We start from the raw sequence: 17,847 nt of genomic DNA, 5'->3' as shown, positions 1-17,847 counted from the left end.
TCTGTCTGTGAAATCTTGATTAACAGGATAAGTTCCTTCTAGGCAATTTGGTTTGGAAATTCATTGAGTATTTTATAGAATACTTTATTTGCACATTTAGCGTTTTGAATTCTGTCTGACTAGTACCTTTTCTTAGGTTTTTTGATAGCCGACTTGTACAATCCGTTAATTTTGTGTTGGCAAAGTTTGTCTTGTTTGGCGTTAGTAGTACTCTTCATAGTTTTAGTTTCCTAAAAACCATTTACCATTCTACAAAAGTACATGTTAAAATTGCTAAATTCCAAGTTAAAAATGAAAAACTACAAAGGTTTTTAGCCTGTGTCTATTGTGAGAATTTGGTATCTGAGGTTAGCTTGGCCCGCTTGGGTCACTGTGCAGAGGAGTTTTTTATTTTTGTCCACTGGATTTTGAGTTGGTTGTCTATTAGTTGGTTGGAGTAGAGGGTCCACTATGTGTGTATCAATTCCAGGTAGGTAATTAAAGGGCGAGTCTTTGTGCATCCTGTTCCGGCTCAGAACTAAGGTGAAAGAATCTGAATGCAAATTGGATATGGAACCTTCATTAACTATTATGCCACATGCCAAGCCAATACAACCACCCACCCACCCTATGATAAGTAATCAGGAGACATGGAGAGCTGATCCAGTGAGATTGTGGCTGTGCAGAAACATTATTTCTTCTTCCTGTGCTGATTGCACGGGGTATATGAAGGGATACAGACTCAAGATGGCCTCTTTGGGACTCACAGGATACTACCACATGATTGTCCAGGGATATAGGAACACTGTTGCATCTTTGACAGAGTTGATCTCATAGAAATAGTCAAAGAAATGTATCTGGACAGCGGAGTGTCAAGTCACCTGCCTTCAGTAAGGAGTCTGTGGTACAGATAGAGTATAGAATAGTGGCAATGTTTTACCAGCTTAATAATGAAAGACAGGATCAACCTGTAGCATTCATTAGCAAACGGCTACTAATGAGTGACACAGAGGGGGGAACTTAGACTGTTGAGTAGCTGCTGATGACACCACAACAGTTTGAGACTCATTTTACAGTTCAGACAACTCAGCTAGCTAATGCAAAGTGGGGCAAGAGGGTTGGGGATGAAGGTCTGGAGGAAGGAGAAAACTCTAGACTCTTGAGGTGATTCATCTAATTACAGGCAATGGACTTCTTGGTGGAACAAAAACCTGGATCCGACTGATCTAAATCTTATTGTCTATCCAGGTTCTTCCATCTTGGAGGTGAAAACTTCTAAGGAATTGGGTATGGGGTGTGTTCTCCTTGCCTTCAGCTGGAGGGAGCTCATTTGACAAAGAAAGGTTTTTTTTTGTCCTGTCTCCCCATTTTTTCTTATCTTATTTTTCTATCTTTAGGGCTCTCTGGCTGTGACAATGCTAAACAATGTCACCCCCCGGTTTACTTTTCCCTTAAAACATGTACTGTGCATTGGTTTCACCCAAATGGCTTATTTATCTTTCCAGTAACACCATGGTAAACAGCACAGAATATGAAACAGTGGCATGAACAATAAAATTCACACATGGACTGTAATGTTTACTTACGCCACCTACATATAAGACAGAAGTGTATGACTTCAGGACTACCATTGTGGTTTGTGTGCATTTTTAATAGCACTCATTGCTAAGCATATATATATATATATATATATATATATATATATATATATATATATATATATATATATATATATATATATATATATATATATATATATATATATATATATATATATATATTTCATTCCTGAACTAAAGATGTTAATTGTCTAATCGGTTGAAAGGGCTGGACCTATTTAAATGGAAGTTTAAACTATAAATAGTGAAGATCTGGGAAACAGCCACACTCAGACTGACAACATTTTCTTTCTGTTCGTGTTCTCTCTGCCATGCAAAAGCACTCGGATGCATAATAAAAACTTTTGACCACAATAGAACTCTTGCCTAAATAGAGCCTTTACATTCCTACCTTTAGAACAAGCTGGAAAAGGGACACAGAAGAACTCTCTGTGAAGGATAAACAGCTTCTGAGTGACAGGCTTGCTGATTTAAGCACAATTCTGCACAGTATTGCACAGTGAAGAGACCACTCTTTATCAAATATGTCTGAGCCTCCGTTTTCATATTGAAACATTTCTCTACAGTAAGCAGCTGAAAATTCCTTGGTGTGCCCAATATGAGGTTGAGACCCTCACTTGGTAGAGAATACAACCTTCAATAATTCTGTACACTGATCCAAGACATTTTTTATCAATCCTTTGATTTGTATTTCTGACAGCTAAACGATATTACAAATACCTGTTTTCGATTTACCTGTCAGGACTGCATATAACTGAGGGTCATCTGGAGAGCCAAAATTCGGGAATTATTGTCTAAAATTCAAGTCATTGATTACAACCCCTTTCCCAGTTAATCACATGGCCAACTCGTGATATCATGCCACTACAACTCCTCACATCCACAAAAACAAAACACTTACACCACAACAAGGCAAATTACAAGATTAGTTTCAGTACATTACATTTAAAACATATGTGAGGGTGTAAGGGAGGGTAGGGTATGGTTGATGGAATACTAAGGGGTTAAGAATAGCTTTAGTTTTGGGGTGGTAAAAAGTTTAAGTGTTCTGGGGTGGGTAGTGTGTAGGGTAGATAAGGGTTTTTTAGGGATCAGGAATGGGTAGTCTATGGATGAATATGGAGTTTTTAGGGTGGGTAGTGCATAGGAAAGCAAGGGATATTTAGGAATCAAGAATGGATAGTGCAGAGGGGTAGTAATATTTTTCTGTTTAGGGAAGAGTAGTGTTGAGAGGTAGTCAGTAAAGTTTAGGGATATGTAGTATTGAGGAACTTTGAATATGTACACAGACGCATTTATATATGTGATCAAGACACTGGCTTGTGTCGAAACGCGTATTATTTATTTTTTTCAGCTACCAAAATGCGGAGCACTCTCGGGACCTTCTCAATAATCATTTATTAGAGCAAATACATTTCGGCCTCTTAGTATTCCTCAGGTTTTACATTTTTATACAGATACACCCCCCCCCCAGTCGATATCTATGAATTGATTTAGGGATTATACATTTTTTTGCTTTGTAACACTTTCTCTTGGGACTTTAATATTAATGCACAGTGGCACCTGTAATAGGTGCGTTTGTGCATAAGGGCGCTAATTATTCATTTTTCACTATTTTGCACATATTTTTTCGTATTGGTATAAAGTGATGTTAAATGCAGGATTGAATTACACTACTATCTCAGGTGTCTTAAAAATTGTTGCCCACTTGGGCTATATAACAAGATGTTCTAAAGCAACTGTGGTAATTTAAAAATGAATTTTGGAAAATGTAGACTGTATATGCATATGTTTTACAAACGATTGGCCCACCAAGTTATTTTACCTGTGTATACCTGGACTTGTAGGTTACAAGTCGAATAGGGCAAGTACCGTATGTATCTATATTTCAAAGTGTCAGACATCATGATATTAGGATGGTATGAAACAGAATTATTACCGTGACACATAACAGCGAATCTTTTTAAAGCATCAAAGTAATGTTTTTAAATATTTATATATTTATTACTATATTTATATATTTATTCGAAATGATGCCTACATGAATTTATGCATGACATTTTGCACAGTTCAAATGTAAAAAGCTGCTAAAAGTAACTCGTTGCTTTCTATGATGTGATTTGCACTGAGATAGTGTTATTTCCTGTATACACACTTTAAATGCCGACCATTCCTGTGACAACGCGTCATGTGATCAAGACCCGAGTGGGGGTCGAAACGCGTCATGGCGGACTGACTGGTTGGAAAATAAAGCACAACTGATTGGCACCAAAGTTTGGGTCCACTTTTCGTCTTTTTGCCCAGGAGAGGCAGCTACAAGCGGCGATTTGGAGGCATATATATATATATATATATGCGAGTGCCTGAGAAAGTAAATGGAAGGTAACTTTGTTCGCTAATCCATCCCAGTGAGGTGACAGAACACCCCTGGAAGTCTATTCTGGACTAGAGATTGTGTATTGGCGAATAGTATGAGTGTGCTTGGTCAGTCCTGTATATGGCATGCCAAGTGTCGCACAGGTCAAGGAGTTCCATACCGTACTGCAACATGCCTAGCATTACCCGGGAGGGGGAGGATGCATGGCATGATCTGTCTAGAGGTTCATCAATAACTAAATTGAAGTCCCAGCCGCAAAGGAGCAAGCAGTCAGTGTGTTGGCGACACATGTCTATAACTGTCTCGAATTTCGAAGTGTCACCCATGTTGGGGCCATATACATTAATTAACAATTACTATGTATCGGTCCTGTAGGTCTTGGTATGTTGTTCTGTGTTGGTAGTATGTTGTTCTGTGTTGGTAGTCAACAGTTTTCTGTATCAGTATGACTATCCCAGAGGAGAAGAACCTGTAGGATGCGAGGTAACAGTGTTCCAACTTCCAACTAAATCTGGCAGTATCAGTCTTGCTGAGATGTGTCTCCGTATAACAGAGCTTTTGACACCTCATGTCTATTTAGCATGCGAAAGCGCCGTAGAGCAGGGCTCAAGCACAGAGGGCAGAATGATGATGATCAAGACCAGTGCCTCAGGTTCAACAGCTGCAGCAATGTTCAATCAGTGGGTCTGTACCAGACCCCTTAGAGGCAGCAGCGTGGGAGCCATCATCAGACACACAGGGCTCAACGGACATTAGGGCCATGGAGACCCAAGGCGCCATCCCAGGATGGCAGTCCTCTCCAGGGCACCACCAGGTGTGCCAAGCAGTGGCAGGGTCAGCTGAGGCAGCCCCCAGGCCAGCAACACCAGGCTCCAGCTCAAGTAGACCACAATTGTTGGCTCCAGCAGGCGTAGTCACCCTCGGATGTCACAGCTGTCTTCGACTGCTCAACAGCCTGTCCAGATGCAGGCACTATGGAGAAATAGCTGTGGGCACCACTGTGACCCGCTGACATCCATACCAGTCTGCTTGTCTCAGGCAAGGCTTCAGACACCCCAGAGCACCAAAGCGATCCTGACTGGCCAAACCCAAGGCTCCTCCGTGTGCTCTCCGGCAACCACTGAAGGATTAGTAAGCTCCTCTCAGCTCAGAGGGACCATTTGCAGGATGTAAGAAAATGGATGGAGTATATACTTGGGAAGAAATATCGCATGGTTTTTCCGGCTGCCGGAGCACTGCAGTTATGTGGCCATCTTGTTTCACGGCAGTCCTTGCCCACCCAGGCACAATTCATTTCAAAACACATCCTTAAGTGCTTACAAATTTGTGGGTATGGTTGAGGGACTTCCCTGTCAGGTAACAAAACTGTATTTCACATGGCAAAGGTTCCCTGGCCAACCAGAAAGGCAGAATAAGGCCCCTTCTGCCAGGTACTCATTATACTGAAGGTTTAGAATATGAACATCAACACTGTTATCACAATGGCTGGCTTGACAGTGCGGCTGTTGTTAGATCTTCTGTGATCACCATCAAAATAGTTCTAAGGAACAGTAATAAAAAAGAGGATTAGGCTCCTCCCATATGCTTATCCTCCTCTCTAAACATTTTGATTGGGCAGAAACTGAATGCTTGCACTAAAAAAGAGCATTGTGTTGAAGGTATCGGAGCACTTTACACAAGCATCAGTGGCGTTACATGGGGACACATTCATTTTTGTTCGGCACAGGTAGATTAAGTGATTTGCCCACAACCACAGGATGTTCAGCGTCATTGCCAAGACTCGAACCTGGTTCCCCAGATTCCACATCGACCGCCCTAGCCGTTAGGCCAACTCCTCTCCCAGTTTTGTGGAAAAGATTACACTGAGTACAGTGGGCTTGAGTAAGTTACAATGACAAGTCATTGATCAAGGGTGATTGCTTTTGTTATACCTGCTGTTCACTGCTCCTTGTGGGGCTCTTGTGTATAACATCGTACTTGGAATAAATCTTCATAAAGAAACTTCATGGAATTAACTTATTCATTTACATCAGCTTTATTATGCAATGGTATGACAAATGCAGGACACTTTACATATTTATTGTGAAAAACATTTGTTAGAGGCAGTATGCCCTTAAGGGTGGATTGTTATTACAATGTGCTAAAACTTGTAGACAGGTCTTTCGTTACCTAGATTCTCAGGTGACTATTTTGAGCAAGAATGTTTGTGTTGGTTACCCCATCTGACATACCCTGGGTAGGAGAATTGCACTGTGATAATCCTTATTAATGTATCTTCTTTTCCGAAATGTAACTTTGTACAAATGTGTCCTTTTATGACCTTATTCCTGAAGGATGACTGGTGAGAAATCTTCTGTTCAATAACTGGGTCTTAGGTGGTTAGTGACAAGCAAATAGGAAAGGCTCTGGGTCTCATAGGTTTGTTTGAAATAGATGAGTCAGATGGCATAGGTCTGATCTGTTTATTATGAAAAAGTACGACAATGGCAGCAGGCCTAATTTCTTTATTATGAAAAGCAAATATTAAAGCTAATAAGCAGTTTAATCTCGGCGGATATTACACTGTATATCTGTATATAAGGCTGGAGACAGATATTTTGTTAAATGGAATCTACCGGTTCACCATATTAGGCAAGGTTTAGATGTTGGTTATGCCCTCGGACAAGTCATGGCGGTAGATTTGCACAGCGATAATCCCGTTTAGGGACTATTCAGAAGGAATGCATATTGTTCTGCCAATTGTAAGTTTCTTTATAATATTGATTTTATGCGTAGTATTTAGCTGTGTGTCCTGTTTTGCCCGTTTTTAGTGATCTCTGCTCTTGTAACAAAAATTAAATCATATAAACACACACATATATACGTGGAGGGGCTTAGGGTCATAGGGTATGGGGCAACGGGTCAAAGCACTTCACCCCTTGGCTCTATTGCCCTTTTAGGGGTATAATTTGTCTCATCACAGGAGTTCCTGCGCCTCAAAATGAGTGCATTTCTGCCCCAGAGCGGGTGAGTCCGTACTTTAGTTTACCATCTTCACGATCAGTCAGTATCTCCCAAGAGGATGCTTTTGAGCTGCTCACTTCCGCTCATTTAATCACTGAGCGACATGCGCACAGCCACTGCTTCTAAATGAGGCAGCCATCTATGAAGGTTGCTGCCCATAGTGTGTCATTTTTTTGACATTCCATTATAGATGCCACCTTAAAGAAGCAGCATGTTTGCCACAATGAGTCTGTGCAAAATGATTCGCTAGGCACAACCCTATTCCAACATGGCATCAGTCTTGGATGTTTAAATTTCATCATTTTTATTGTGAGCATACGGCAGAGGTGCATAATTCCTCTTTTTTTCAACTTTTATTCTATTAATTTATCATGCATACGCTGATTGAATTTGTGAATGGGTGACTGCAAGAATGAGTCAGTAGGTGGATAAATGGATGCATGAGGGTTGAAGCGAGAGAGAAAGAGTATGTACGATGAGTTATGCAGTGTAACAGTAATTACTTTCCCCTTGGAAACTAATGTTTCCGCTGCAAACAGTGCCCTGCCGATTATGGCACAGATCCCTCGCACAATTGTGTGGGTACGTGCTTGCAAAAGTGCGATAATGAGAATAAACCCCATTCAAGAATCAGGTCATTCCAGGACAATGCTCTGAAGTGAGAGTGACAGGAAGCCATTTTCCCCTGCGTGCACTTTCCAGACCTGACAAATTTCTCTACCTACCTCTGTGATACCATCAAAAGAGTTTGATCAGGTGAATTAATGGCTGAACATTAGGCACGGTTGGAAACGCCTCACATCCACTCAGATATACAGGTGGTCGTGACGGCCTATTTAGGTTTGGCTTGAAAGCTCTCAATCGCTTCACACTTGGTGCACTTCGATTGTCTGCCGGTAAAACTCACTTCATACAAATGGGTGTAGTGTTTGCAGCTGGTGTGCATTAGTTCATAATGCGAGCACTTTATTGTTGACAGTTTGTGTGTCTTGCCAGAATGAGCATTTCATACAAATACTGCAGTATTTACCTGCCGTGTGACATCAGCCTTCACAATCACAAAGTGAAGCGTTCACAGTCAGTATGTGAGTCTCCACATAGTAGACACCTAATACACATTTTGCGGTATTGCTCCTTACTGACAAAAAGGACGCGGCAAGTTATATATCTCATTAGAACATTGGAATGTTGTGCGTTCCGTTAAAGACAATGGAGTGCTCTGGGCTTCTAAGGGCTGGTTGAAGCCCGGAGCATCTGTGAACAAAGGTCTCACAGAGCCTGAGGGGATTTCAACTCCCTAGGGCTCCGTGAGGCCTATGTTTTACAAATTAGAACATTCTGCCCTGTGGGGCAGAATGGTCTAATAGTCATAGAGCCCTCTGTAGTGGGCTTTACCATCCATTAAAGGTCCACTGCATTGTTAAAGGCCCAAGCTGAGCACTATAGTGGGCCTTTAATGGACGGTAGAACCCACTATGGAGGGCTCTAAGGCTATAATAAAGCAAATGTAAATTACCAATTGGGTCATAAATTGAGCTCATTGAATTGAATTTAGCATTCATATCTGTTGTGCACAGCTAGATTACCGCCCAGCGCTGTTTTCTCAGACAACTTCTTAAAACACAAGCCTCAACCTGTCATCTGATGCATTCAACTCAAATTAAACATATATTTGAACATTGGAATGTTGAGCGCTCCACTGAAGACAATGAAGTGCTCTGGACATCTAACGGCTGGTCGACGCCAGGAGCATCAACATTACAATGTTTGTTCACTGATGTTGCTGTGAATAAAGGTCTCATGGAGCCTCAAGGGATTTCAACCCCCCCTTGGCTCTGTGAGGCCTTTGTCTTACAAATTAGAACATTCTGCTCTCCTTAGAACCCTCTGTAGTGGGCTCTGCAGTCCACCAAAGACCCAAACTCTTGTTAAAGGCCCAAGCCAAATGCTGGAGCAGGCCTTTAACGGCCTGCAGAGCCCATTAAGGAAGGTTCTAAGGCTATATTAGTCGCTACGTTTTTTACTTTGCATAGTAGCTATAAATACACTACTTAGGTGCAAATTCCAAACCACGTGAAAATTAAAAACATAGTATATTTATTTTCTTATCTGCTGTGCTACTCATCTTGAGAAATGTTCCTTCAATGTGGCAGTCAAAGTGTGTATGATGTCAAGTATGCCAGGCTCTCTGGTGACTTGAGGTTCACAGCAGGAGGACCCTGCTTCATAGACTCCATCAAGCATGGCTTTGTTTTCTTCTTCTTTTAACATTTGCTGGTGATAGGATTTTGTTTCAAGCAAGGAATTAACTTCTTGTGCCCAGGTTCTGCAAGTTAATAATGTCCATGCCCCAGCCTGATAATGCTCGTCAGAACGAGTTATTTTATGTAATGAAATGATGTTTCTTACCCGACATAGCCTTTATCTAAAACATGTAGAGCCTTTAAGTGTTGGCCAGACCAGTCACCAACCGGCTGGGGTAGCCCAGACACAGGCGTCATACCACATTTACAAATGTTGTTAGGTTGACATTTTTAAGGACATTAGAAACCCTTAATGGTGGCAGCATCTTTGGCAAAGGAAAAAAAACGATGTGATGGTTCGTGCAGAGGCAGAATTTGGTGCTTACCAACCTTAGTCTTAGCTACACTAGACAAACCTAATGGGCCTTTAGAAAATAAATTAAGCACTGGCAGAGCCAATACATCTCACCTGTTTGAGGCAACATGGACAACAAAAGAGGCAACAAAGACAATGGGAGGGTAGGGGAATGGAGGGAAGAAACAACACGGGCAACAAGAGGGTACGGGTGGAAGGAAAGAGGCAACGCAGACAACAAGGGTGGAAGAAACAACAAAGATTAGGGTGTGGGGGAGAAGACACAACACAACAGGGATAAGAAATTAAAAAAACAAGAAGCATCATGATTGAAAGAAGAAAACAATACAAATAGAACCTCAAACAGTGCAAGCAGCAGAGGGACACTAATCAAGATGAAGCAATCAGTACTTGGTCCATGCTCCACACAAAAGGAGAGGAAGGGAAGCCTGACAGTGCTGGCCAATTAGGAGGCAGCAAATGAGAGTCAGAGTGAAGCCCACAAATGCTAATCAGTGGATGGGCTCTACAGCTTTTGAAGAAAACAATCTCTCTTGTATGCACTGTTGCAGGTGAAACATAAAAACATAGTCCCTGAGTCTGTAAGAATTTTGATAGGCTGCGTGAGACATTTGAGAAATATCCTTGTGAAAAAGTGCCTCTTTTGCATGGTTAGCCCCCCACGTTTGCCTGGTTTTGATGTGGTTTTAAATGTGATGCACAGGGTCCCTACCATCAAGGTCCCCTGTGCCAGTGCTCCTTCCCTAAAACAAACCTCCAATTGGTACTTCTGCCGCCTGTAAATCACTAGTAAATGGTATCCTGGGTACCTAGGGCCTGGAAGCTAAAGAGGGTCCAATGGGACAACCTCTCACTAGGACAATGCCACTCACCCTGCAGCCTGCATGCCCCTGTGAGGGAGAAAATGACAAAGTTGACATGGCACCCTGCCAGGCTGCCATGCCAACTATCACTGCCTCACAGTTTAGGTAAGTCACCCCTCTAGCAGGCCTCACAGCCCTAAGGCGGGGTGCACTATACTCAAGGTGAGGGCATATCTGCATGAGCAGACGTCCCCTACAATATTCAGCACCATTTCCCAGTATTGTTAGTGCCAGTGAAGCCACAGAGAGTACATGGGCTGGGAACTACACAACTCGAGTTCAACAGCGCTTTGATGGCTTTACTGAATGTAAGAGTTTTTGGTGCCAAACTACCCTTTCAATAAATCCACCCTGATGCCAGTGTGGGATTTATTGTACCAGGTACCCAGAGGGCTCCTCGGGGGTGCCCCCTTAAATTCCTACCAACCCTGATGTGGTCTCTGACCCGCTGTAGGCAACCAGCCACCATCAGACATGTTTCTGGTCCCGGGGTAGAGAGTCCCTGCTCTCTGGGACAAGAAACAATGCACATCCTAGACAGGGTTTCTTGCCACCTCCCCAGGATGAGACACTGCTTGAAGAGTGAAGCTTCAAAGGCCTGCTGCCTTTGTAATGAGACACCCAGCCTCTGCTGCTAGCAGCAGATGGCAGACCCAGGTTTACACCCCCGCTTTGGGTAGGAAAACTGGCAGAAAAATAGAAAAAGGTAGCAGGTATGCCTACCTCTGTCACCCCACTCCTAAGGTGAGAGGAAGCAAGGCGAAGCACAACTCTCAGTCCCCGCCTTCATGAGGATAGGTGACCCCTCCAATCATGGATAAGCCTACGCCCCATCCCAAAGGAGGGTGGCATAATAGAGGGTGTAGCCACATCAGGTAAGATGCCCATTGGCCCTTCATGCTACTCCTCTAAAACACCCCCTAAATTTAGTATTTAGAGGGCTCCCCCAAACCTGACCATCAGTTCTGCAATGACCTAGGAAGAAAGAAGGCACCCTGCAGCAGATGCCAGAAGACGACAACTACCTTGGCCCTAGCCCTACCGGCTTGTCTCCAGCTACGATGACCGTGCGACCTGTCTTGAAACAATGACCTTCAAAGACCCTGGGTGGACGGTTGCCTTCAACAAAGATTCCAATCTCAAGAGGACAGAGGATCTGTCCAGAAGAAATCGACTCCAGGGACTCCTGATCTAGATGGATCTACGCTCCCAGCCCACTCTGCACCCATCGCCCATGGCCCAAGTCTGAGTGCCTCACCTGTGCAGTGAAGTCTTCCTGGCAATCCTGACCTCGTGTACAGCATAGGTTAACCTCTTCTGCCCTCTGAGATGGCACATGCAGTGTAAATCCAGAGTCTCCCCCCAACTAAGACCGCCTCAGGTAAGAAGACTCTGATGCCCCAAGGCACCCCTCCACCTTAAGCCCCTGGGCCTTGGTGAGCTGAACCAACGGTGCCCCTACAACCCCCTACATCCCAACTTACCTCTGCTGTTGCTGGTCTTCCACCTGCAACCTCTGATGCCACGCCTGCAGCCTCTTTACCGTCAAGAGATAACCTAATTGAAAAGCATTGGGTGCCCGATATAAAATTTGCAACCTGCACCCGGCTGCCCTGTGGCGCTGGTGGTTTATGTTTGGTGATGCTTTGTGCCCCCTCCCTGTGTTTACCCAACACCCAAAGCTTAGCCCCTGCAACCTATCTACTTACCTGCAACAAGCGTGGCTCCAGGCACCCCCCGTCTCCATTGGAAAGCATTGGGTCGAAACCTGATTTTGACTTCTGCATCTGGCCACACCTGTGCCGCTAGTGGTGCAGTTTTAGTATTTACCTGACCCCTGGTGCTTGCTGACCTTTGGCTCCAAAGACTGAACTGTAAGTTCAATACTTACCTGTTTAAATGCAATATTGTTTTCCTTTTAGCACGACATTGGACAGTATGAAAAGGTTTTTAGTGTTGATTTTTGAAAGTGGAAAGTATTTTTAATTAAAAACATACATTATTATGAGGCCTGGGTCTTAAAATAAAGTACAAACAAAGTACATTTTATAAAATTGGTCCGGATCTCCTTCTTGAGTTGTGTGTCCTTCATTGGTCATGTGTGTGCAATAAATGTCTTACACTCCTCTGTGTTAGGCCTAATACTGATCACCCACACTACCAGCAAGAGAGTGTTTTGGGTTTAGCATTGAGCCCTTTACACTTTAGGGGAACTCCTGGACTCTGTGCACAGTATCATCACCAAGTGGCAATATCACACACAGAGACAGATTCCAACATTGGCGGTCAGAGGTAGGGTACAAGATTTTGACATTTGTTGTACAACTTGCTTAATAATTGATTTCAATGAGGAAATCCAAAATTTGTCTTTAGAATAGAATTCTTTTCATTTTTCCCATATTGTTTAAAAGTAGTGATAGGGCCTTGGTTAAGGTCACCACTGTTTTAAAAACTTAAAAGACTTAAAAAGTAGTTAGCCCCTAGAAATGCTTAGAGTTTTCTTTAATTCTCTAATAAGACCCCAATTATTTACAACAAAAAACATGGCTTATACTGCAGGGTACCAGCCAGGAACTCAGCCTGGGTCTCTATGCACATCTTACAGTTTCCCAACTTAAAGATTTGTGCAAGGCATGGAAACTTGTGTAGGGTCCTAACCCCAATAAAGCCCATCTCTAGCAGCAGTTGCTGGCAGACAATGACAAGGCCCTTACAAACAAAACTCTCCTTAATGGGAAAGAAGTAGAAGAAAAGGAAGAAGTAGATGGGGGGATGTTGACTATGTCACTACCCCCTCAGATAGCAACAAATAGCAGTGACACCAGATGAAGCAGGGACTGAAGATGCAGATCTTCAGAAACTGGCCAGGAGAATAACTCTAGAAACTAAACTCCCATATCTTAGTGCAAAAACATTCCTGAACTCGTCTCTCTCAGTGAGGTGCTGTAGCCTGTATCATGACTAAGCATCACAATATGGGATGGTTCCCAATGATGAGGCATGCCACCTGCGGTAGGTGAGGGAAACTCTCCTTTAAAAGGGACACTCTATGATGGTTAGGTGCTAAACTAGGCGCTAAATGCTCATAGTCCCAAGGGTTCGGTTGTGTGTTGGATTATTTTAAGAATCCCAAATGTGCGTGTGTATATTTGCAACTTCCCATTATCAATATTGCAGTTCTGTTTCGGATATTTAGATCTGGGGGTTTTCATTTCTAGAAAACTGTACATGTTAGGAATGTGAAAAGTAGGCAGCTATGTGTATTTAAAAATTAAGTAATCAAATTAAAATTACTTGATATTTAGAAGTTTAGAACTTGCAAATAAACACGAATTACTTGAGAAAGACAGTCTTTATTTTGTAAAATGGGAGTGCCGAGATGTTCTTTTAAAATATGTTAATATTCATTATTAATAGTTCCAGCTTCCAATGCAGAGTCTATACATATTTCAGAAAATGACTAATTGCAGAATCCATTCACACATTCTGACCACCTTTTCATGTTCTTTTTTATCTATATGGATCAAGGAAACTGTATGTTAGGAGTTGTTCCCTTACGATGATTAGGTTATACAAGCCACTGTGTAGTTAGAATATCATCATCTTAAACAAAAAAAGTTGCAATTCAAATTCATTTTGTGTAATTCTGAATTTGTTTAATTATAGTATGAATAAAAGCGTATTTCTGTAATTTTCATACCACTTCTTGTTGGTGCTGAATAAAGGGATTTTGGAGTGCTGTAACAACCAGTAGTTGAACGAAGCGCAAACTCATGGCAGTTTTCTTATCACACATAATGAAGTGTCTACGAAGATAATTAGCCTGATCTTATAACAGAGTACCTGCTTGGCTGGCCCTTCCTGAGGTAGAGATGCGGTCTCTGTGTTTCTGATTTCCACACAATAATATCTCCATCGAAGCTAGCAGTGGCGAGGAGTCCAAGTACCGAGCAGTAATCAGCAGTTAAGATGTCCTCTGTATGTAACTGGCCACCTTTCCAGGAGCGGTCAGCGGCGATGTGTAAATTCTAAAATAATGAACACAGAAAAAGTGGTATAGAAGCTGTATAGTGTAGCTATATTTGGACTCAACTGACAGAAACTACTGAGTAGCTGAACACAGGGAGTGTAGATGAGGCTGTGAAAAGCCTACTGACCTTCGCTGTGATGTGGTCAGTACACAAAAGGCACTAGGGCTTTGTATTGTCCCCAATACAATGTCCACTTATAACTACCAGGCCAAGACCTATGTGTGGCAAGAGGATGGTCATGGAAGCATGTTACTTGATGTACAATAGCTGATAGCTTTTCATCTCTAAGGTATCAGTTACGACACAAGAAATGCCTCATTTCCAAAATGGTAGCTTCTTTGAGGGGATGAAGAGGATTTCTTCAAGAACAGCTGCATCACCCACAGGCCATCAACGGATTATAGTCGACCACTGTGACCAATATCACAGGATTATGGGAAGCATTTAACAGCACAGGAAATGCAGGGCTAATGTATGAAAGGGGCTTAACCATCCCTCCAGGTCTATTATTCCTTGGGTTTCATCGTTAAAAAATAGGTTGGTGCTTCCAGAGCACACAGACAATATACTTTTCCTTTTTCTAGTAAATGTATCCTTACCGTTACACTTCCATGGAGCTAGGTTCTTAGCCTCTCTTGTGCATGGTGTCATCATCACATTTCTCATCCCTTTGTAAAGGTCAGCTGGTATTTATAACTGCTTGAGAACAAATAGCTGCTGCTCTAACAAACTGGTCCAGAATCACAAGGCTTTTTTGCATGGTTACATTTGGCTTCCACATTTATAGAGAATGTGGATACAAATACAAAACACTTTGAAATTCAGAAAAGTTGGCTTTATTTTGGATGAACAGGTGGGCATATTATCAAGGAACGGTGTTAAAATTATCGCCGCTTTATCAGCAGAAAGCTGCTGCTAAAGCGGCGATAATGGGCTTGATAATATGTCCTTTAGAATTCCAATAGAAGCTCATGTTCTGGTGTGAATATGGGCTTCTATTGGAATTCTCAAGGGCATATTATCAAGCCCATTATCGCCGCTTTAGCAACAGTTTCCTGCCGCTAAAGCGGCGATAATTTTAACGCCGTTTCTTGATAATATGCCCCTGGATTTCCTCAGACAAAGATATTTGTGTAGCTAACTCTTCAAGAATGGGTGGGGAGGAGAGGTGTGCCGAGGTGGAAGGTCATGTTAGTATGTGGACTCCTACAAACATACAGGATTGTGGATATTGAAGACATCCTTTCCCACTCCTTCCCAATCCAGAAAACTTCAGAAATATGCTCCTGTCAAGGGCAGGAATTAATCCATTTACAGGATGAGGGAACCTATTTGCATGAGATACAGTAATAGGGTTTTTTCCTCACAGAAAAATAATTCTCCTTAAAGAAAAAAACATACATGCGGAAATATACTTATGTATATCTGCTAATGCAATTTACAAATAGTTTTAAGGGGTACACTTGTAAACCAGTGATAGGTTGCCATGCATACCTCTAGAAATGTGAAATTCTGAAAGTTGTGAATTGAGGTCGTAGATTCCTGATTACATTTCGGAATCAGGCCCTCTGTAACTATATATTTACTATACTTTGTAGATGTATATATAATAAGCAAATGATTTCAGGCCTTGACAAATGAACATTTCTTCCATTTGAAGACTGTCTGAAAATGATCGGACTGCTGAAAATAAATAAATAAATGAATAGATAAAAACATGTTTCACTACACATTGTTTAACAGCCCCCCAGCTGTGGTAGTTTTAAACACGCCGACTTTTATAACACCATAATAGTATCAAGTAATAAACCTACACAAGACTCACATCTGTAGTATTTTCTAAGTTGGTGTCTGTGCAAATACAAACATTACTTTTTTTTATGTAATCTTACCGCTCTTAAATGCGGACACCCATGTGCAAAAAGCCTCTTAAGGGTATACAAATCAACTCCAACATGCACATATAACAAACCTGTGCTGCAGAACCTAAATACAAATAACCATATTGGGGTCTATTTACAAAAACATTTTTGAGCATAGAAAGTAGTGCACCTGTAGTACTGTTCTGAGCACTCTTACAGGTCTTTGTGAGATGTCCCCACATCTAAAATTAAATATTCACTTGTATCTCAAATAGGACTGTGCTCTCATTGCACTTATGTGAATAGGGAGGTTGCTGTTCTTAAAGGAAGGCAAGACTACATAAAGATTACTCCTGCAGAACTAATTCCTTGTACTCATGAGTAATTTTGTGAGTCGGCCCCATTACATTTAAACCGACGCATCTAAAAGTGCAATGTGTACATTAAACAGAAATTTGCGTGCCAAACTGAAGGGTTCAGGGGATTTTGCGGAACAGTAGAGGAGATTCCTTACCATCTCTCTTATCAGATCTACAATGGTAGCTTTCAGCAAATGGGCAGGGTTTGCTATTTTAATGTATCTTAGACATAGTAACTGTCAACAAGTACTGAAAAGTCTTGCAGTTGAGGCCTTCATGATGTTTGAAGAAGTACTACCAGAACATTAAGGCATTAAGATTCCTGGTTCTAAATGTAAACGATTTCAGGGCTTCAACCCTTAGTCTATAAGCCCGTGAGCCATGCCAGGATTTTCAAATAAACAAACACTGATGACAAAGTAAACGATTCCACTTGAATTCAGGGTCTTAGTTCACAAAAAACGTCGAAGTACGTTTGAGCATTTCCTTTCTCACTTAACTTTACTTGATACTTTTTGATAATTAACACAAATGCCAAAGGCACGGCTGGAAAGCTATCTATGCCAGTCGCAGATTGATAGGTATTCTCCTAGAAAGTCAAGTGACTTGGCAGAGTGCATGAAGACATACAGGGGTTCCTTAATCATAGCCACTTCTTTAAAAATATTTGGTTAAAGACTGTACAGATTGTTGTCAGAATGTAAATGGATATTTGAAATACTGTTAAGACTCCTGACATAAATCTGTATCTAACACTTTGGGGAGAGCCAGTGCTCCAATATATTGTCTTGGATCATAAAATAGCAATGCAAACTTAGCAGACGAACTCTCTGAATTCACTGATGTATAGGACTCAGGAGTTTAGATCACATCAAATACATATCAAGGGCGGGACCATCTGTGGCCATCCGGGGCCGGAGGAGGCCGGGCTGGGCCATACCTCCTGCATTTCTAATTCACCGTGTACGACGAAGAGACTGCATACAGGAAACTGGTCTGTGACTTATACTTACGTTTCTTATTGATTTTCTGGAGTGGTACGAACTATGTCTACTAGACAGAAAAATGGGTCAAGGATTGTCTCTAGCGTGGTTGGGACACTAGATACTTTCTTGGACAGAGCTGAATCAGTTCT

At 41.9% G+C, this 17,847-nt stretch overlaps 1 protein-coding gene across 1 annotated transcript in view; it reads right to left on the bottom strand.

Annotated features, from left to right (window-relative positions):
* LOC144769415 (cilia- and flagella-associated protein 337-like) overlaps positions 1-17,847 on the bottom strand; it is an 817,111-nt gene that overhangs the window by 506,879 nt on the left and 292,385 nt on the right. Inside the window, exon 13 of the mRNA XM_078653507.1 lies at positions 14,304-14,488. Coding sequence (XP_078509633.1) covers positions 14,304-14,488 — 185 coding nt within the window. The remainder of the gene's footprint in view (positions 1-14,303; positions 14,489-17,847) is intronic.

Source organism: Lissotriton helveticus, chromosome 7 (assembly GCF_964261635.1).
Source record: "Lissotriton helveticus chromosome 7, aLisHel1.1, whole genome shotgun sequence".
In the NCBI taxonomy this organism is placed as follows: domain Eukaryota; kingdom Metazoa; phylum Chordata; class Amphibia; order Caudata; family Salamandridae; genus Lissotriton; species Lissotriton helveticus.
This window is presented reverse-complemented; position numbering and strand designations above follow the sequence as displayed.